This window comes from Manis javanica, chromosome 11 (genome assembly GCF_040802235.1).
Source record: "Manis javanica isolate MJ-LG chromosome 11, MJ_LKY, whole genome shotgun sequence".
In the NCBI taxonomy this organism is placed as follows: domain Eukaryota; kingdom Metazoa; phylum Chordata; class Mammalia; order Pholidota; family Manidae; genus Manis; species Manis javanica.
This window is the reverse complement of record NC_133166.1, coordinates 4,072,410-4,093,630: the sequence shown is the minus strand read 5'-3', so window position 1 is coordinate 4,093,630 and position 21,221 is coordinate 4,072,410. Positions and strand designations below refer to the sequence as shown.

The 21,221-nt window shown below is 41.7% G+C and overlaps 1 protein-coding gene across 2 annotated transcripts in view; it reads left to right on the top strand.

The window, feature by feature from the left end:
* The window catches only part of PIWIL4 (piwi like RNA-mediated gene silencing 4), a 74,508-nt gene extending 70,715 nt beyond the window's left edge, over positions 1 to 3,793 (top strand). For both annotated transcript variants that reach the window (XM_073215835.1, XM_073215834.1), the window contains 4 exons: positions 531 to 684; positions 2,212 to 2,337; positions 2,448 to 2,595; positions 3,290 to 3,793. In XM_073215835.1, the coding sequence (XP_073071936.1) occupies positions 531 to 684; positions 2,212 to 2,337; positions 2,448 to 2,595; positions 3,290 to 3,406 (545 nt within the window). In that variant the 3' untranslated portion in view covers positions 3,407 to 3,793. The remainder of the gene's footprint in view (positions 1 to 530; positions 685 to 2,211; positions 2,338 to 2,447; positions 2,596 to 3,289) is intronic.
* The last annotated feature ends 17,428 nt before the right edge of the window (positions 3,794 to 21,221 follow it).

The following is a 21,221-nucleotide window of genomic DNA, read 5'->3' as shown; positions in this document are numbered from 1 at the left end:
TTTTCAGAGTTCTTATTGTCAGTGAAACTTGGAATCTAATTGGGCGAGTCCGTATGAAGAGATGCTTTCAGAGGAACAGACAAGTCCCTTCCTTATGTTTTCATGTTTATGTTCATTAGGGGAGAAAATGACATAAAATTATCCAGTCTATATCTATTGAGAGGATTTAAAGACTTGAAGAAAATAAATTAGTATTAATTTGATTTGGGGAACTTGTAGGTCTATTGCAGGACTTAAATTTATTGCTTAAATATTAAAATTGTCCTAAAGAGATGTTCTAAATTTAAGACTGTATAGTGCCATGGATCACCGACAGCCTAGAGTTTGGAACCAGAAAGGCCAAAGAGATGAAGGAATGTTCCCTGAAGTCATCCACTTTAATCTTACTGCAAATACAACCCAAATAAGTATTACCGTATTTACAGTGGTCTGAAAGCCCACACTTATTTAAACACTGAAATAGGTGGGAATTTTATTCCTTGTTGGCATCAGAAGAGTCATTCTTTCCTTATTATTGCCAAATTCCACAGGGGCGCTTGACAAGTGGTACAAGTACAACCATGGTTTGCCAGCACGGATAATTGTGTATCGTGGTGGTGTAGGGGATGGGCAGCTGAAAACACTTATTGAATACGAAGTTCCACAGCTGCTGAGCAGTGTGACAGAAGCAAGTTCAAGCACCAGGTATGAAGCCACTGTTCTTTCCCTTCACTCTCAACTACAGCACATTTCTTGTGACACTTGGCATTACTACATGCCAGTGTATCTTTTTCTCACACAGTTAAGGTTCACTCTTTCTGCATTAGGTGAGTTGAGGGGCATGACTGGAGGGATTCAGTTCCCCTAAGTCGGAGGGTAGTCGGGGTGGTCTTACGTAAATGGCTTGGGTAGTGGGAGCTTTGGGGGCCCTGGGTGGGGGCCCCTGGAGGAAGGCAGGTGCCCTCCAGAGCAGATGATGCTGAAGTTCAGCAGGAGCCCTGCAGAGCTGCTGGCAGGTGAAGACACTTCATAGGTATTGATGTGCTGTGGGGAGAAAAAGACAAGCCATAGTTTCAAATTCAAGGTCCACATCAATACACAGGGCTGAAGCCTGTGAAGTGCAGGGACCAGTGTGCAGTGAGGTCCATGGACGGTTTGGGATGGAGTGTGAGCACAGTGGAGGTTGGCCTTCAAATGGGCATCGGACCGTCTTAACCACCAGGCACTCTGCTCGTTGCCACACTTTCCGATCTGATGTACAGTGCTCTGTCTGTAACATGACACTGTCACCACCACCAGCAGCCAAAATGTTGCAGCCATGATGCACGAGGCGCTCGATCTTGACCTCATCAGGGACTGTTAGGAGGTGAGCATAATAGCTTGGGGACCACATCTTCTTTGGCAGCATCAGAGAGAAAACCGTCAGAGCTAAAGTGTCCCTCTTCCCACTCAGCTCAGGTGAATGCATATATTCAGAGTCACAAGTATGCAGTTTAAGGACAACAAGAATAAATTTACCAGCTGACAGTGCTAAGGAGTTAATATTTTTTGCCTTATATCAACTTCGAAAAGTTTCAATACTGAAAACATTACTAATATATTTTTAATAATTAAAATGCTTGAAGTTAGATTTCACAGTGATCCTTGCATCCTAGAGGTTCCATAAGAGCCAATATTTGGGTTTGGCCTTGGCTTTATTTAATACTGACTTTAATAACTGGTCATTTAGCACTTGGCCCAAATGTACATCGGTCCATCCCTCCCTCCATCCTCCCAGGTATGTATTTTACAATGTTCAGAAGTGATGGTTGGAAGAGTAAGAGGAACTGGTGGTTGTCCCTTTGCCATTCAGAAGCTGAGAGAAGAAGGTGAAAATGGGGGACTATTGCTAATGGAAAAAGAACTCTTGTCTCCATGGATAATTCTGGAAAATCTTTGTTTACAAGTGCTAACTCTTCACCCTTCCTCCCACCCCCCTTTAAATGATACAAACCAGCCAAATGATTGGACATATCACAGTTTTACAGCAGATGAGGACAGTCCCAAACAGAAAAAAATGTATGTATCTCTGGGAGAGGAGAGATTGAGAGTAATTTTTTTTTTGCAGTGTTTTTTTCTAATGAATGGATTTATTTGTTTATTCCATTTTAATATTACCAGGAAAGCTAAATAGCTGCGTGGCTTGGTTTTAGTTCTCTCTGTCTTATTTTTTTTGGCATTTCTGGTTCCAAGCTCCAGGCTGTCGGTGATCGTGGTCAGGAAGAAGTGCATGCCACGATTCTTCACAGAAGTGAACCGCACCGTACAGAACCCACCGCCGGGCACCGTGGTGGATTCAGAAGCAACGCGTCCTGAATGGCAAGTGCTGTTTGAAAATCGGTTTTTAACAAAACGTCCGCTGTGTGTTGTCCAGGTGTGGCCTTCCTCCCTTTGCCTTCTTTCTTACATTTGTTCCATTTTCCCCTCAGGTATGACTTTTACTTGATCAGCCAGGCGGCCTGCCGGGGAACTGTGAATCCCGTCTACTATAACGTCATCTATGATGACAATGGCTTGAAGCCCGACCACATGCAGAGACTTACATTCAAACTCTGCCACCTGTACTACAACTGGATAGTGAGTGACAGCTGCTGACTGACACAAATGCTGACACGCAGGGTTCCCACTCAGGAGCTGTCCCCCAGGCCACCTTTGTGTCCCTACAGCTAACAGTGCCTGACTTTTCACAAAGAGGGAGTAAATGAATGAGGAGACTGGGTCCACCGTGGGAGAAACCCAGTCTGTCATGGAAACAAAATAGCAGTTAACTATTATAATACATTAGTATTTATAAAATCCAGAGGACTCTATTCTGTGCATTATCTTATGAAGCCTGAGAGGAAATCAAGGTATTATTTCCATATTACAGTTGAAGAAGTTGAAGCCAACTCAGACATTGTGTCTGGTGAGGAAAGAAAGGGCATGGCTGTGTTCCGTGTCCCTGTGCATGTGGCCAAGAGATGCTTTCAAAGTCTCAGACCAAGATGTGCTCTGAGCCCCTGGGAACGTCAAGTTCTAGGCAACTTAGATTAGCTCTAAAGCTGATGGCTCCCTGCTCCCAGCAGCTTGAGGCCAAACTGACCTCTACCACATCTTGCCCAGTGAGTTTAAGTTCTCCGAGAGCAAGGTTGCCCTCTATGGGTTCAGTCTACGTACTGTTTGCTCGCAAACATTCTGTTGTATACGTAACTAACAGAAGAGCTCAGGGAAGAAAATTACCTTGAAGAACAAGTTATCCTCTTAATTACTCTCAACACTTTTTCCTCCTCAGGGCTTAATCAGTGTCCCGGCACCGTGTCAGTATGCACACAAGCTGACCTCTCAGGTGGCACAAAGTATTCATAAAGAACCAAGCTTGGAATTAGCCAATTCTCTCTTCTACCTGTGATGACCTGAGACCTCGGCATCCCTGAATCCCCAAATGAAGAATCCGAGGAACAGTTGGTACACTTTCGTCATCTCTGCCACAAGCTGCGACGGGGAAAAGGGCGTAGTTTTAACTTCTGGAAAAAAAACCCTGAACAACTTAATCTGAAATGGTTCAAAAGAAATGTATGTTGTTTTATTTTAAAGAATTACATGCTTGGGGTAAATCTGCACTGTGGCATATGGAATTAAGATGTACCATCGACCTGTAAGTAATTCCACAAAGCTAAATATCCTTTAAGAAAATAAGTGTGTGATGTTTTGATGGTAGGTAAATGGGGTCTAGTTCCCACCTTAGATTTTGTAGAAGTTTTCTTAAATAATTGTAGAGTTATAGAGTGTTTTGTAGAGTGGTTTAAATAGTTATTAGACAATAAAGAAAATGGAGAGCATTGCATAGGTGTGTACGTTTATTTGAATTTCAGTTGAAATTACCTGTGAGCTCCATTATTTAAATGTTTCAGCAAAGACTTTTACTCACTAGACCAAATCCCCATCACCCTTTGAGTGCTATTTCCAAAGCTGAATATATCACTTGGTCTCTTAATGGCACTTTATTTCACATAGTACCAACTACTTGCATTGATGACCTTGCTTCTGGCTTGCTTCCAGCTGCATGGAGAAGACAGATTCCATCAGAAGAGACCTTGCACAGACCCCCATTCCGTCCACCCACCTAAGGGCATCTATGAGCACAGACCTGCCCCTCCCTTTGTGGCCGTATGTCAGCAGTGTCTGTGCTCCTGTGGGAGTCTCTCCGCTGTGCGCTAAATGTCATTCCCTCTGCCTTAGGAAGGACAATGCTCTAGAGGCTTCCCTCTCGCTACTGCACCACCCATTTCCCTCTCATAGCCCTCCTCCAGCTTCCACCCCATTTCTTTTTATTTGTTCCTCTTTATTGAAAAACTTTGCAAAAGGTTAGTCTGTGCCTGCTGTATCAAATTCCTTACTCCAGTTGGAATTTCACCACAGCCACCCCATCAAAGTTGCTGTTGTCAAGGTCACCCATGACCTCCACTTTCTGCTAAGTCTGACTGTTAATTCTTGGTCCTAAAACCAATCAGAGCATTTGATCCAACTGCCCATTTCCTCTGTCTTGATGCTCTGTGGCCTCCAGGATAAAGCCTTCCTGGTTTTACTCATACCGCATCAATCCCTCATTGTTAGTGTCATTTGCCAGTTTCTTCCCATCTTCTTCTCCTTTCCACATGAGCATGCCTCAGGAATGTGAATATGACTACATGCCAAAAATACTTTGTTGAAGGGAAGATCAGAGGTCCAACTCCTTCTCCCAAGGGAAGGATTATGTGGACGGCTGCAATGAAAGTATGGATGTCTGAAGCCCCTCTCTGAGGGGAAGCAGACACACACAGAGATCATATAAGATGGCACTGAAAATACTGTTTTCCTATTTGAGGATTTTTCTTCCAGGCCTGGTAAAAATGCACCCAACGTGGGTCCATTTCAGTACTATAGTAGTGAAAACCGTTTGTGGGGCATGAATGTGGAGGGGCATTCATACAGTCCAGGCACACTGCCAAGCACTTTACACACACACATTTAATCTTAACAACAACTGGATGAATTAGGCCTTATAATGACCATTTTAGGGATGATAAAACAGGATTAAAGAAACCATGGGGCTCACCAAACTTTGTAAGATTAATTAATTGTGGAACTAAAGTTTGCCTTTGGGTGTGTCTGACTCCAAAACCTGTGAGATGAACCACAAGACTCTACTGTCTTAATAAAAGATACTGCGAGATTTTAAAAATTTCTCCCAGAGTTCTTCGATGAGGTGGGCCTTGTATGATTTAAAGTTGGCATTATAGCAAGTCCTTGGAGGCAAGGCATTGTCCCAATCCAGAGTGACTGTGTGTATTGTTGTTTTCTTCCTCCTAAGTACAGAGTCCCACCACCTAACAGTCAGCTTGTGTAAATCTACATGCAGCGTTTGGATTAGGCAATAAATATAGAAGTCTGTAGAGCTCCTGACCTTCCTATTAAGTTCTGCCCCAGAAAATGGCTCCTTACCATTTTAGCCCACCAGGGGGCACACAAAGTCTTGTAGGAGCAGAGCCCTTCCTCTTTGGGGATAGCAGAAGAATATAGTCAACTTCAAGTAGGCTTCCAGAGGGCATCATGGGACTAGGAAAACTTTTGAGCTCTGTTTCCAGTACTTTCGCAGTAGGATGCAATAACCTCCCCTCTCGGAGTCTCAGGTCCCCAGTCTGGACTATAACAAGGGGTTGGAGAAGACTAGTCATGCTCAACCTTGGAAACATTAGAACTTCCCATATTTAAAAGCTTAAAAAAATGCAGGTGCCTGGGCTCACCTCCAGAAATAGTGATTTAATTGGTCTGAGATGAAGCCTAACTATCAGAATATTTTAAAAGTTCTGCATGTGATTCTGATGGTGAGCCAGGGGTTGAAAACTAATGGTCTAGGCCAGCATTGGGTTTGAATTTCAGAATTAGCACTTACTAGCTGTATGACTTGGAGCAAGTTACTTAACCTCTCTGAGCCTCAGCGTATCCACCTACAAAGACGTTGAACAATGTCCACATTGTAGGGTTGTTGTAAGGATTAGAAATCTCAAACCTAGAACACCTGGTTTTAATGAAGGGTGCCATATTACTGTGCCTCAAGAGAGAAGAAAAGCAAATGACATAAACCATCATGGGTTCACAATGTCCTAGGCACTGTGTTAAGTTCTGAATTCTTCTGCAATCCTGCTTATGGGAAAGCTCAATACTTTCTCTAGATATAACCAGTCTGCCACTTGCTGTTCGATGGAGAAAGGTTTTTGGTCTTGGTTTTTGTATTTGGGCTGTGAGAAGGAGATTCTCAAAGACAGTACACTTCAAACACATTTCCGTAGTGGCCATAGGTGCATCAGTTAGATCCCCTTAGCTGGCTGGCAGCCTGTAGACGCTGCCCTTCAAAATACACTGCTGTGTCGGTGTGGAGACCATGCTCCTGCCAGGCTGCTCCTAGCCGCTGACTGAGCACAGCACAGGCACAAAGTATGGACCATTTCTGCCCAGTGTGGGACTGTCTTTGCTAGAAGGCTCCTCTTTGACTGAGCTAAGGCTTTTTCAGAACTGTCAGTAATATGGGGCTCTACCTCCCTCTGCCTCCCTCTCTCTCTTCTTTCTTTCCATCCCCCTCCCACCTTCCTTTTCTCCTTCTCTCTCCCTCCTCCCTCCTTCCTTCCTTCCCTCTCTCTTTTCATGGGTGTCAGATTGGCATCTCGGTCTGGAGACTCTCCCTACTTAATCCAACCCCCTCTCTTGCTTATCCTTCACAGGCTTTTTCACAATGAATCACTTGAATGTCTAATTCTATCTTGGTCAGCCTCTTGGGGACCTCAAAATTGGCAGAATTTCCTTAACCATTGAGTTACTTACTGATCTTTAATAAAAAAATCTGCTAATGTTTAGTCTTAAGACTGTCCATTGACTATAATATGAAATTTAAAAGAAAACTGTTGACTTTGTGGTATCATACCTTTTAAATATTGGACTTTTGAGTTAGCAGTTTTTCATGGGACAGCTTCCTCTTAAACCTTTCTAACACACTTCAAGATCTCAGACATATAGACACATTTATGGACACAATTCTGAACAGTTTTTGGCTTAAAGGAAATCACACTGGAAATTTTTAAAATTAGAAATGAGCACTACATAATAAAAACTTGTAGGATAAAGTTGACGTTTACAGAGAAATTTGCAGCTCAAATGTACATCTTAGAGAACAAGAATGAATATTATTTAAGAAGCATTTAATTGAAAAAAACTAATGAACAGAGAAAAAGAAAGAATTAGAAAATAAAGATAAAATCATACATTAATGAAAAATATGTGGATTTTTAAATTCAAGAGATTATGGGGAAAAATATGATTATTTTATTTATTTTTATTTACTTTTTTTGTAGAAATTTCTAAGCATGGATAAAAGTACACTAAACTCTTATATTCCAACCTTTGAAAATGACACGCTATGGCCAGTCTTCTCAGTCACCCTTATACTCCTTACTCGATTATTTTAAAGCCAATCTAGACATCTCATCATTAAAATCTGGTCGTTTTGGGGGGAAAGCTAGTAGAGCAAAGTTTTAGCAAGACTCATGAAGAAAAAAGGAGAAAAGAGAAATCAAACAATCTTAAGGATAAAAAGTGCATAGCAGAGGTCACAGAGTATGTGAATATATAACACCCTTATGCCAATAATTTTGAAAATTTGAAAGAAAGATACAATTTTCTAAGAATATGTAAATCAACAAAATTTACCCAGAAAGAAATAGAAAATTTTAATATACTGTCATGGTTAAGAGCACAGATTGTAAAGCCAGACTGGGGTTAATTTTGGCTCTGCCATTACTGTGTGAGCTATCTAACCCTTCTTTGCTCCATTTTTCTCATGTAAAAGCGGAATAGTAATGGCACCTAGTTTGTAAGACTGTTGTGTTAATTAAATGAGTATAAATTGTTGAAATGCTGAGATTAGAACAGGAGCCTGGCACGGTGTGAGGGTTACCTATGGTGAACAGGGTAATAATAAAATAACAAGAGATTGTATCACTAGTCAAAAATGTCCTCCCTAAAAAGCAAACAGAGCTAGAAAGATTTATAACTGAGTTTTACTACAGTCAAGGAACAGGCAACTCCGAGCTAATACAAACTGTTCCAGAGAGTAGAAGAAGAGACAAAGCCATTCAACTTATTTTATGAAACAATATAATTTGATTCCAAAACTCATCAAAGACAATATAAGATAGAAAACTCTATGGCAACCCCACTTGTAAACATAGATGTCAAAACTCCAAGTAAAAGATAACCAATCCAGTTTAGCAGAACAGAATCTGTTTTAAAAATAAGACCAAGCATAGTTTATGCCAGGAATGCACAGTAGTTTTAAGAATATCTATCCGTGTAATTCCCCAGAGCAGCAGAGAAAACGAGGCCATCCACGTGATCCTGCGTGGGCACAGGCCAAGCATACTGGAAGATGCGGTGCTTGTTTGTGATTTTCAAAGACAATGCTTAACAAAATATACATGAAACTTGACAATCTTTGGCTTGAAAAAAGGCATCTAACAAAACCCTACATATGCTATAATACACTTTCTTATTTATCATAAAAGAAGTGTTTAGAAGCTTTTCCATTAAAGTCGAGAACAAGGCACTCATAACCACAGCTACAGTGATAAGTAAAATAGTGGGAATCAGTACTGTGGTGGAGCTTCCAGCCAATGAGGCCATGGAGATACAGGGATCAAAAAGGCAGGGACAAAATTATCATTATTTGTTCATGGTATGATTGTCTATTTAGAAAATCTAAGAAATTCTACAGAACTAATACAGTTCAACAAGGTGGATCATATAAAGCTGCCTTCAAAAATAGCATCCCTACAAGCTAGAATTTACACAGAGAAATTGAAAAAGATGTAATTGACCAATGAAAGTAATTTGATGCCTAAGAGTTGATTTTAAAAAAAGAAAATTTGGGGTACGAAAATTTCAAAAGCTGTATGGAGAAATGTATAACGTCCTTAAAAATAGATAAACTGTGCCCATGCATAGGAAGATTCAATAAGGTAAGGATGGTAATTGTCCCCCAAATAATGTATAACTTCAGTGCAATTCCAATAAAAACCCTTAGGTTTCCCATAAAACTTGCTAGAGTCATTTTAAAATTCTGTGGCAGAATAAAAGTTCAAAAAATAGCCTATACAATTCTGAAAACGAATAACAAGAAGGGAATGCTGGGCCTGCTGGATACCAGTTTATTAAAAGCTGAATAAGCAAATAAGTGTGGCTTTGGCTGAACCATACATAAAAGATCATTTGGACAGATTAGAAATTCCAAAGCACATCACTGACACTATGGACACTTGTCATTTAATGGAACTGGCATTATGGATCAGAGGGGAAAGGATGAACTACTCTGAAAGGTATGGAGCTTCCTGCAGAAAGAAAACTAGATCTCCATCTTTCGTGAAAATAAAAAAGAATTTCATGTAAAGACATAAACACTAAAAAAAATTATAACAACTAGTTGAAAATATAGGGGATATTTAAGATATTAGGGTAGGGAAAATCTCCTTAAGCAATATACAAAAATATATAAATTATACAGGAAAAAAATGGTATGTCAAATGTGAGCTTTTGAATGACAAGATCACAGTAATGCTGAAAGATAACCAGCAGACTAGAATAATCAGAATGGATTACTACCCCAAATAGATTGAAGAAAATACCATCCAGTTAATAAAAGAAAAAAAACAAAAATACCCAATATAAAAGTGGGTAGAAAACTGAATGAGCAATTTATAGTAAAGGGGACCAAGTGCTAGTGAATATAGGAGATAATGTTCAAGTTCACCAATGATCAGGGAAATTCAAAATAAATACCAGTGAGATTTCATTTCACTTTCACAAGTTTGGAAACAAATTTAAAAGTGTGCTAATACTGGTTGCTGAGATAGCAATACTCATTGTTGCTGAGAGTGTGGGATAACAAAACTGGTACAATCACTTTGGGAGACCTACACACGAGCAATTCTACCTCGAAGTGTATACTTTAGAGAGTCTCGTGCACATATATGAAAGGAAGGGAATGGATAGAATATTCTACAGCCATGCTACAGAAGACCATATAGTAGTTAGAAGAAATTAGCTGGCAAGGTCTATGCAGTTCTACATGAACTGTTCTCAGAAACAATGCAGAATGAAAAACAAATCGAGTTACAGAATGATGTATATATGATATCCTTCATGTAAGATTTTTACATGAATACACATAAAATACCATCTATTTTCCTGGTTGTGCAGATATGCACGTACACACACATGAAAGAACACAAATGGAGATGGAAGATGCACTATATTTAAGACAGCTGCATCTCTGAGGCAGGCAGGGCCCTGAGATGGCCAATAGGGATGCTTAATTAGGGGATCTAATTAGAATTCTATTCATTTTCAAGAAGTGAATCAAATCTCACCACTGTCAATTCTGGCTTGAAGATATGTGCATATTTAAGTGCCAATTGAATAATGAGAAAAACATCAGATTAAACCCCCAGTGAAGGACGTTTCTACAAAATGTCTGAACAGTACTCAAAACTGTCAAGGTCATCAAAACAAGAAAGTTCTGAGAAGCTGTCAAGGCCGAGAAGTGCCTAAGGAGACATGATGACGAAAGGTAACACGGTATCCTGGATCTGATCTGGGACAGAAGCATATCAGGAAATAACAAAGGAAATTGGAGGAGTGGCTCTTTGTTAATAGCATGTGAATATTGGCACATTAATTGAGTCAAATGCAGGTCCTAATGTGAGGTAATAGGGGAAACTGGGTGGGTGGGAGCATGAGAACTCTTGGTGCCATCTTTGCAAATTTTCTTTACTTCTTAAATGATCCTAAAACAAGGTTTATTTAATAAACAGCACAGGTACAGTATTATTCCAGTTTTATGTGTGTGTGTATGTGTGTGTGTATAAAAACAAAAAGACAAACAAAATATCACAAATGTCAGACAACGATTAGGTCTGAATGATGGGATTATGGGTGGCTTTCACTTTCATTCTTTTATTTTTCTTTATTTCCCCACTTTCTAATCAGTTTTGATATCAGGGGGAAAAAAAGTACATTTTTCAGCTCCTGCCATCTGTTGTATTGCAGGCATGATTTATTGATACCTGTCGGATATCAGGAACCTCACCAAAACCTGACATTGTTCCTGTCAGCATGTGGGAATCATCGGCCCCTTCCTCCCAACACCTGTCTGCTAGATTTGCCTGGGGCGCTTGCTAAAAGTGCAACCCTCTGAGCTCTGTACTAGAAATTTTCAGGGAAGAAGCCTGGGAATTTATTTTTTTAACAAGCCTACAGGTGCTTTTTCTGTGTTTGGTGTTCAGATAAGTTCAGGAAACAGACTCAGCCAATTCTCTCTCAAACTTTAAGACTCAGCTCAGCATCAGCTCTGCCAAGCTTTCTATATCCATCTCTGGGTCCACGCTGCACCATGCACAGACCTCTGTCATCCCTCTTCTTGTATTGCAGTGAGTTGTGTACACATTTGTGTCTCTGGCTGTTTTGCATATGTTTTGTGATCTCAATGAGAGCATCTGGTAGGCCTTTTATATAAGTTTGGATAAATACGCAAAAGGATAGCTGGATGGGTGATTCTGAGCATTTCGCCAGCATCTTCCCTGCCATGGTATCTCTGGTTGCTTTAGGAAGGGTTCTACCAGCCTTGTAATGCCTCTGTAGAGTGAAGCATGGTAATATTCATTCCATTCCATCTTCTATTGTTTTAGGATTAGATAATAGAGAAACTGGAAGTGTAAATATGTGTCTCAATATCCAGGAAATTATCCCAGTGCAAACTTGCATTTGGTGAGCAGCGCTTGCACTGTGCAGGCCAGTCAGTGCTTCGAGCTGTGCAATCCAATATGGCAGCCCAGAGCCTCAGAGACTCTGGAGCCACCGAGCCTCTGGGCTTTGGAATTTAAAGTAAGCAAAACTAAGTGAAATAAAAAATACACACATTTTCAAGTGCTTAATATGGGAGTGGCTACTGTATGGGAAAATGCAGGTAGAGAACATTTCCATTACCACAGGAAGCTATCTAGGGAAGCACCCATAGAGATATGCCTCTCTATCCTTCCACATCCAAATCAGATGCCTTCTCTAATGCAAGCACCTTCCTCACCCCTTCGAGCAAAATTCTGTTTGGCTCACAGTGCCAGGCATGCCCTGGGCATCAGGAATTCAGACCTGAAGAGAATGTGGTTGCTGCCCTGCAAGAGCTTAAAGCAGAGCTTCCCGATGGGGGTGATTTTGCTGCCCAGGGGATGTTTAGCAGTGTCTACAGACATTTTTGATTGTCATAATTAATGGATGTTTCGTATATAGTATGTGTGTGTGTGATACTGGCATGTAGAGGGTAAAGGCCAGAGATACTGCTGAACAATGGGTAATGCAAGAGTCCATCCCTCCTCCATCAAAAATATATCTGGTGCAAAATGTCAATAATGCCGAACCTAAGGAACCCTGGCTTGCAGCCTCGTCGGGGAAAGAGAACCAGAAGCAGCTGATGCCAGCGTAGTATGGAAAGTGAAGAGAGAGGGGAGGTGTGCAGAACTGGGGTCGGATGATTCCCAAGCTGATCTGGAAGGAGCTAGATGATTCTTCTTGATCCTTCTTCTCTGATCTCATAACACGTTGCACATGCCTTTTATCAGCACCTAACACAGCACTGTATTTAAACCATTGGTCTGCACATACTTCTCCCTGTTACACTGTGAATTCTTCAAAAGTAGGTCCCGTGTCTAATTCATTGACATGCACCTATGGTTTTGTTCAGTGTCTGGACCACAGAGTAGACATAAGAAAGTTTACACAGGTGAACAAATGATAGCTGGGTGTGACCTCCCACATCCCACCCCAGACAGGAGTGCATCTTGCTGAGTCCTCATGTGAATTATCTCGCTGCCTGTAAAAGCATTTTCTAAAGCAAGGTGCAGTACTCAGCTGGGGAAAATTTGTCACCAGAGCTCATGTTTACAGAAGAGCCCTGTCCTCAGGCAGTCGTTCGGGAAAGAAGAGTTGAATATCTCATCTTCGTGGGTTTAGCTCACATACCTTAGAGGCTTAAAATGCCTCCCGGGCAGCATCAGTTCATCATGCATATCGTCAAGTCAGAACGGCCAACACTGGAAACATAGCAACAGGTTCATGTTATGATGCAAAGCATCTGGAGCCAGGGGACAGTGGGTCAGCAACTTCCAGACGTGAAACCAAGCCCTGATTTAATGTAGCGGTTCCCTTTGTTACTTGTTACTCTCCAGTTCTTTGGAAATAAAATTCCTCCAGTGAGCAAACAGCACCTGGCCTTTGGTTAGCCATTTCCTTTTCTTTGAGAATGATTGTACCAGCAAGGCTCTTGATTTAAATATTTATAAAACCTCACTGTGAGCTGGTTAGAAGAGTCCTAGGTTGCAAATCACATTTTATGCAAAAAAAATCAACACCCAGAATATACACAAAGGCTTACAAATCAAAAGGGAAAAGAGGAGAAATAAAATGTAAGTAAAGGACATAGGCAAGCTATTCACAGAAGAGGAAATTAAATGACCAATACGTATCTGAAAAAGAGGCTTGCCTCCACATGATCAGGAAAATGCCAACTGAAGTGATGACAGGACACCATTTCACACTCAGGATATTGGCAAAAATTAAAATCTGAAATACTGAGAGTGAGTGAGTCTGTGGGAAACAGGAACTCTCATATTGTTGCTGGTAAACATTAAATTAGTACCACCTTCCATTCTGGAAGGTAACTTGGCAATTTCTGGAAAAGTTGAGAATGTTCAGATCCTATGAACCAGGGTGAAAGGTTGCTCACTGAAGCACTGAATAGTTGGAAACAGTGGAAATATCCATCAGCAGCAGAATAAACAGAATAGAATACTGTTCAGTTCTCAAGATAGTCACAAAGTTCCATGCAGAGCATGAAAAGCCAAAATAATGCTATACAGTGTTTATTTATATATATGTAATAAAAGTAAAAAAAAGAAAACCAAGAACAAAACATGGACACACAGGACACACACCAAATTCATGGAATTGGTTCTCTCTGATGAGGGAAGGGAAGGGAAGGGTGGAGTGAACAAAGGTGATTTCTAACTCTGTGAAGTTCCATTTATTCATTTTTCAATGAGATGCAAAAACAACAAGATGTTACCATTCATTAATTCCCAATGGAGGGTTATGCAGGTTATTGGATCCACTCTTAGCCTTGTGCACCCTGCCATGCCCTGGGAAGCTGGCCTCTCTGTCAGCAGCCCGCCCCCTTGGCTCCCTCAGGTTCACGCAGCTGGGCACGGGGCAGAGGCAGGAGGGAGGGAAGAGAGCAACTGGGGGTGTTTATCCCGCAGCTGCCTCCCCTTCAGTGGAAGGGCAGGGTCCTTTCAGGGAGCCCACCCTTGTCCGGTTCTGGTAACAGCTCCCAAGCTTGCCCCTTTAAGACGCTAAGGTTCTTCTTTTTTTGTTGAGGTTTTATATATATATATATATTTTTTTTATTAAGGTATCATTGTTGTACACTCTTTTGAAGGTTTCACAAGAAAAACAATGTGGTTATTACATTCACCCTTATTATCGAGTTCCCCCCCCCATAAGATGCTAAGTTTCTTGAGCCCTTGGGGTACAGCACTCTCTCTTAGGGGTTTCCTACACTTTGCTCATTCGTTTGCCATATATATCTGCCTATCAGGCCCCTTCTTGCTGCAAGGGTTTAAGGCATTTGTTATTTCTTTGCAATTATTGTATTTTTAAAACTATACCCCCAGTATTAAGATTAGCATGCATGGGGGGGGAGGGAGAAAGGGGAGGGTGGGCTGCACAACACAGAGAGGACAAGTAGGGATTCTACAACATTTTGCTAAGCTGATGGACAGTAACCGTAATGTGGTTGTTAGGGGGGACCTGATATAGGGGAGAGCATAGTAAACATAGTACTCTTCATGTAAGTGTAGATTAAAGATTAAAAAAAAAAAAAGAAAGAAAGAAAGAAAGAAAGAAAGAAAGAAAGAAAGAAAGAAAGAAAGAAAGAAAGAAAGAAAAGGGGGATTACTCCTTGATAGGATAAAACTATTGGTAAAGCAAAGATCAACGCATGCTTTAAATATCCTTAATGTTGATCACTTAAAGGGTGTCAGATGATCAGCTATGGAGGTACTCTTTTCTGATAATATTCCTTTCTCTTAATAAAAAAAAAAAAAAAGCAGTCCCTGTGTGCTGACCTCCAATGAGTTCTGCACAGTGGTATAGAGGGCATGTCAAAGTGTGGGCAAAGGGTCTGTTTGTTTCTATGCAGAAGATCAAGGCCTAGCTTTGCTACCCAGAAAATGAACTAAGATACGATATGAGGAGGAGCTTCCGGCATCAGCACTCTCTGGAGGACTCTTGCCGGGGGATGATCATCAAAAAGCCTCCACAGGGATCCGGACGATGCTGCGATCGTGGCTGCGTCCACCCCACTGTTTCCTGGACTTGCCATTGGAATGAGGAGGGAGATGTCTAGGCTGGCATGTGCATACAGTGAGACAACGAATTTGACCGGATCTGTACTGTTGGAACTCAACCAGGAGTTGGGAGGGGTGCAAGGTGTAGCACTCCAAAATCTTATGACTATAGACTATCTATGGTTAAAAGGACATATGGGAGGTGAACAGATCCCAGAAATGGGCTGCTTTAATTTGTCTGATTTCTCTCAGACTGTTCAAGTACAGTTAGACAATATCCATCATATCATAGACAAATTTTCACAAATGCCTAGGGTGCCTAAATGGTTTTCTTGGCTTCACTGGAGATGGATGGTAATTATAGATTTGCTTTGTTTATGTCACCATATTCCTATTATGTTAATATGTGTGTGCAAGTTAGTTAGTAGTTTAAAACCTATACATACTTAAGGTACTCTGCAAGAAGATATGTCAAAGAAATAAGCAATCCTCCCATGTTTTCTTCCATCTGCTACCTCTATAGCTTTTCTTCTTCCTTCCTAATTACAACCCTTAAATAGAATTCGTGCCTTATATCGAATTCACCGAGTATCATAATTCCTCCAGGTGGTAAAGATACCTCGAGACAAGTGCTGGGCATGGAAGCCAAAGGGCATAAATCTGCAAAGAAGTAAAAAGCTAACCTTTTCAAACAATATGGCTTCTCTCTCACTTACCAACTTTACATTTCCCTGTATGGCCCCGGAAGATGACTGGTTAGCCAGAGACGGGTAAGATTCCTCAAGGGAGGAACAACCTAAGACAGGCACAGTCACAGGGGGGCCATCAGGTGAGAAATTGGGGATCAACAGAGGTGAGGCTCAGAACCTCACCCCCCCTGCTTTGAGAGAAATCTTCTGCATCCGTGGATGTTTTGCTGCCCTTGTCTAGCCTGGATTAATACTTAGTCCATAGGCACACACCTGATCATCTACAATTGCTCTCCTACAACACTAAACTATGTTTTCTACCTTTATCTTGCATCTACCTACCACTTCAGCATTTTATTAAAAATAAAAATAATAATAATAATAAAGGGAGAAATGTGGGATCAACATATAAATCAAGTATAAAAATCAAATGAATATTCATATTTGCCCTGATTGTTTATAGTTCATAATGATTGATCAAGACCGAGGGTTTCTGTGATGAATGCCCTTGTACTGTTCACCATGTAAGAATTTATTCACTATGTAAGAATTCGTTCACCATGTAAGAACTTGTTCATTGTGCTTCAGAAGATTGGAGACTGACGAGAGTTAGGCTTGAGATGGATTAATGATTGTACATTGAGCATTGACCCCCCTATACTGAATTTTATTGTTGTTAACAACCATTTGATCAATAAATATGAGAGATGCCCTCTCAAAAAAAAAAAAAAGACTCAAAAAAAAAAAACTATACCCCCAAGAAGAAAAAGAAAACTAGTATTAGGGATGTAAGGAGTTGAGAGGGAAGAAGCCAAAATGTATGAAAAGTTTCTAAGAACCTGGGGTGCCTTGAGGAACTAGACATTAGGTAAAAATGAAGACCCTCGTACTTGTGTTTTATGTGAATCGTGTCACTCCATCCTCTGCCCCAGATGTGCCACACAGGAGTTCTGCCCTCCCTCAGAGACATAGCCTGGAATGTTCACCCCTACCTGTCATCAACGTGACAGTCCCAGAGATATTGCTGTAAGCCAGCACTTTGTTCTCCCTATTTGATTGTATTCAGCAAACATGACCGAGCATGTCTGCTCAGCCATCCACTGAGCCAGATGCTGGGGGTGCAGAGTTCAGAGCTATCACTGCGCTCAAGGGCTTTACTGCCCGGTGGCAAGATGTTGCCCTGAAGGATGGGGCATTTCATTATGAAGCAGGAACTTGTAAATATTTTTTTAAGTTTTATTTTATAATTTTTACTGTAGGAAGAACACCTAATATGACCTTTACCCTCAACAAATGTTTAAGTGTACCTTAGTCTTGTTGTAGAGCACATCTCTAGTGCCTAGTCATGGTGTTTAACTGAAACTTGATGCCCATTGATTAGTAACTCCCCATCTTCCTTTCCCCCATCCCCTAGCAATTACCATTCCACTCTTTGACTCTATACATCTGACTAATTTAGATTCCCATGTAAGTGGAATCATGCAGTCTTTGTCTTTCTGTGACTGGCTTATTTCAATTAGCATGTCCTCAAGGTTCACTCATGCTGTCACATATTGCAGAATTTCCTTTTTTCTTTTAAAGCTGAATCACCGTCCATTGTATGTACACGTCACATTTTCTTTATTCCCCTGTTGACAGACATTTAGATTGTTTCCACATTTCCAGCTTGGTGAATAGGGCTGCAGTGAACACAGGAGTACTAATCTCCCAAGAACCTGAATTTAGTTCTTTTGGATAAATACCTACAAGTGGGACTGGATTGCTAGCAGTTCTGTTTTTAATTACTTGAGGAACCTCCTTAATGTTTTTCATGGTGTTGCACCATTCTGTTCCTATTAATGGCATGCAAGCGTTCTAATTTCTCCACAAACTTGCAACACTTGTTATTTTTTGTTTTCTTAACATTAGCCATCCTGATATGTGACATGATATCTCTTTGTGGTTTTGATTTGCATTTCCCTAATAATTGGTGGTGGTGAATATTTTTTTCTTGTACTTGGCCATCTATATGTCTTCTTTGGAGAAATGTCTGTTCAAGTCCTTAGCTTTAATTATGTTATTAGTTCTTTTTCATTATTGAGTTGTAGGAGTTCCTTATATATTCTGGAAATTACCCCCGTATCATATGGCCCCAATCTAGTAGGACTCTAACACCAGCCAGGTCAAGTTTCTCCTTTGAAGAATGTTTCTGTAAGATCTAGAACACCCAGCCTTACTGATAGTGTGACCCCTCCAAGCATCAGACTCTTGTCTGTAATCATCAGTAGAGACCGTCTGGTCCTGGCATACATGTTCACATCTGACAATGTCGGAAGTGGTCCTTTAACTCTGAACTATATCAAGACCACAGGAAAATTTGATGGTAATGCAGCCATGCACTAGAGTGAGAACCATACCCACTTTACACATCACTGCGTACATTTATATAAGGCAATTAAAAAATCCCTGAGGGACTCTGATACCAGTTCCTCATAAGTAAGAATTGGTAAGAGCTCTTAAGCAGCATGGCTGAGCTTAAACTACTGGCCCTGTCTGGATTACGTTTGTGTCTCCCTTTATTCTTATCAGAACAGGAGCAGTACAGTCTGTGCTGGAACATTCCCTTTCTCCTTCAGGACCTTTGGTAACCCGGACCTTTTTAGCTTTCTGCACTTCCTCAAAGCATGCTCTTTCTCAGGCGTTTCCCGGAAGGGCTCTGTAAGCTGCGGCTGTGGCTCTTTAACCTGGGCCCCCTGCACCTGGACCTTCATTCTCTGTAGCTGTTGCATTCTTTCTGGGGGATGAGACTTCTTCTAAGTGCTGTGGTAGAGGGAGTGTGGTTTTAAACTCACTTTGACAGGAAAAGTCTCATTTGGCTGGCAACAGTTCCCTGGCTTACGCGGCCCATGGCACCATCTATGGGACACCATTAAACACCCGATTCTGCTCCCTTCACCCCTAGCTGCCAGGCCTTGCTGCTAAACCAGGTACAAGATGGTGTGGAGTGTGCGCACGCTGGCCACTGATGACAGAGCCTCATGCTGAGCAGTGGGCATCTTCTGGGACCTTAGGCTCCTTCTCTGAGACCTGACTCCCTTCGTCCCATCTCTGCAAGGTCACCACGGTTATAGCTATGCTCATGGCATGTGTCCACCCCACTCTGGCCAGAGATGACTGGACTAGAGATGAGCACCTGGCCCTAGATTCCTTCTCTGAGAATTTAGATCCAGGAGAGAGGTGGGAAGTGGAGGAGGCCGAGTCTACCTAAGATAGAATGTGGCTGGAACTGTAAAGCATAAATTGGAGAACAGATAAAGTTGTCCACAGAGAGACAATGATGAAGCAAATGCACACAGAGACCCAGGTTTCCCTATGGCATTCTGCATCCTAATTCCTGTCCTGACTCAGGCCAGCTTCATGATTATCTTTGGTCCAGAAGACATGCTTATTTCCTTAAAACAAATCTCCCTGGATTTGCTCAGGTAAGTTGGTGCAAATTGATTTCTGTTTACATTCACGCACATAGACACTAGGACTCAGCAAAGGAACGTATGTAGGTAGCATTTTAAGATGGCCTCTGATTCCTCTGGCTGGCATCCATGCTTTTGGGTAATCCCCTACCCCTGAGTTGTGGGAGGGACTGTAACTCACTTCTGACCCAAGACTATAGTAATATGAAGGGATTTTGCAGTTGCTAATCAGTTGACCTTAAATTAATCAAATGAGAGATTGTCCTGGGCAGGTCCAATGTAATCAAGTGAGCCTTGCGAAAAGGTCTAGGGGTCAGAGACTCATTCTTCCCTGCTGGCCTTGAAGAAACAAGATGCAAGTTCTAGAGCTGCAAAGAACTGAATTCTGCTGATAACCATGTGATCTTGGAAGAGGACCCCAAGCCTCAGATGAGACCCCAGGCCTGGCTGACACACTGATTACCTCCCCCTGAGACCCGAGCAGAGGACTCAGTTACACCATGGCTGGATTTGGATATATGGAAACTTATAAGTTTTAAGCTGTTAGGCTTGTGCTGACTTGTTGCACAGCACAGGGGACTAACACAGAAGAGCACGAAGGGCTGTGTCCTTTTTTCCCAAGTCCTCTGCTCCCCACCTTTCTCCTTTAAACAACCAGCACTGTCTTTCAGATCTGATCTGCACTGACTCCAATCCAATTGTCTAGGTGGACCCTAGGGGTCACTTAGCTGTATCCCTACTTCTTAATTTTCATCCCTCAGCCTTTTACTTCAGTGAGAACCTATGAAAACCACTGATCAGCTCAGCTTGTCATGGAATTGGTGGCTTGTCTAAAGAAGATCTCAGCTGCTGGCAGCGGTGAGAAATAGCACAGGGAGATTGTTAGGAATGCCCAGCCTCAAGGACAAAAGCATGGGTGAAATTTTCTGGACACAAAGTGTGGGCACAAAGCTTACTGATGGGCCTTTCTTCATGTCTTCCTAAACGGAGGGCCCCCTCTGGAAATATGGCAGAGATTCTGCTTTGGGCAGGAGGAAGCGTAGCTCGCTCCCCCATTGGCCAGAGCCCGCAAGTTTTGACACCAGCAGGCCCCTGGCCATTCATAAGTTTTCTGTAAAACTTGAAGGCTAAGAGGCTTGAGCTCTGGGTATTGGAGCTGTTGAATCCTCCGGTTGTAACAGAGTAGTAGTTTATGACATCCATGTAATACTTTATAGGTGCCAAAATGCTTTAAGCTCTGTTTTTCATGTGGTTCTCTCCATAATCCTGGAAGCAAAGCAGTTGTCATCATCCGTGTTTTAGGAAATTGAGGCCCAGAGAAGTCAAATGACCTGCCCAAGATCACACAGCTTGATTTGTGGCAGAACCAGGCCTGGAAGCCAGGTTCTTTCTCACAGCGAGTCCTGGCCTATCCATTCTTTCCACAGAGACATTTCCAGGGTGTTCCAGGTGTTCAGGATGTGCTGTGTCCTGGGTGTGTGGCAAGCCATCAAATAAACCACAGATACAATTAGTTAAAATTATTTGTTTTATGATTATGAAGGGGTTGTGCTCAGTTCCATGAGAATTTATGAGGGGATCTCTGCCCTAGTTCAGAGAGTTGG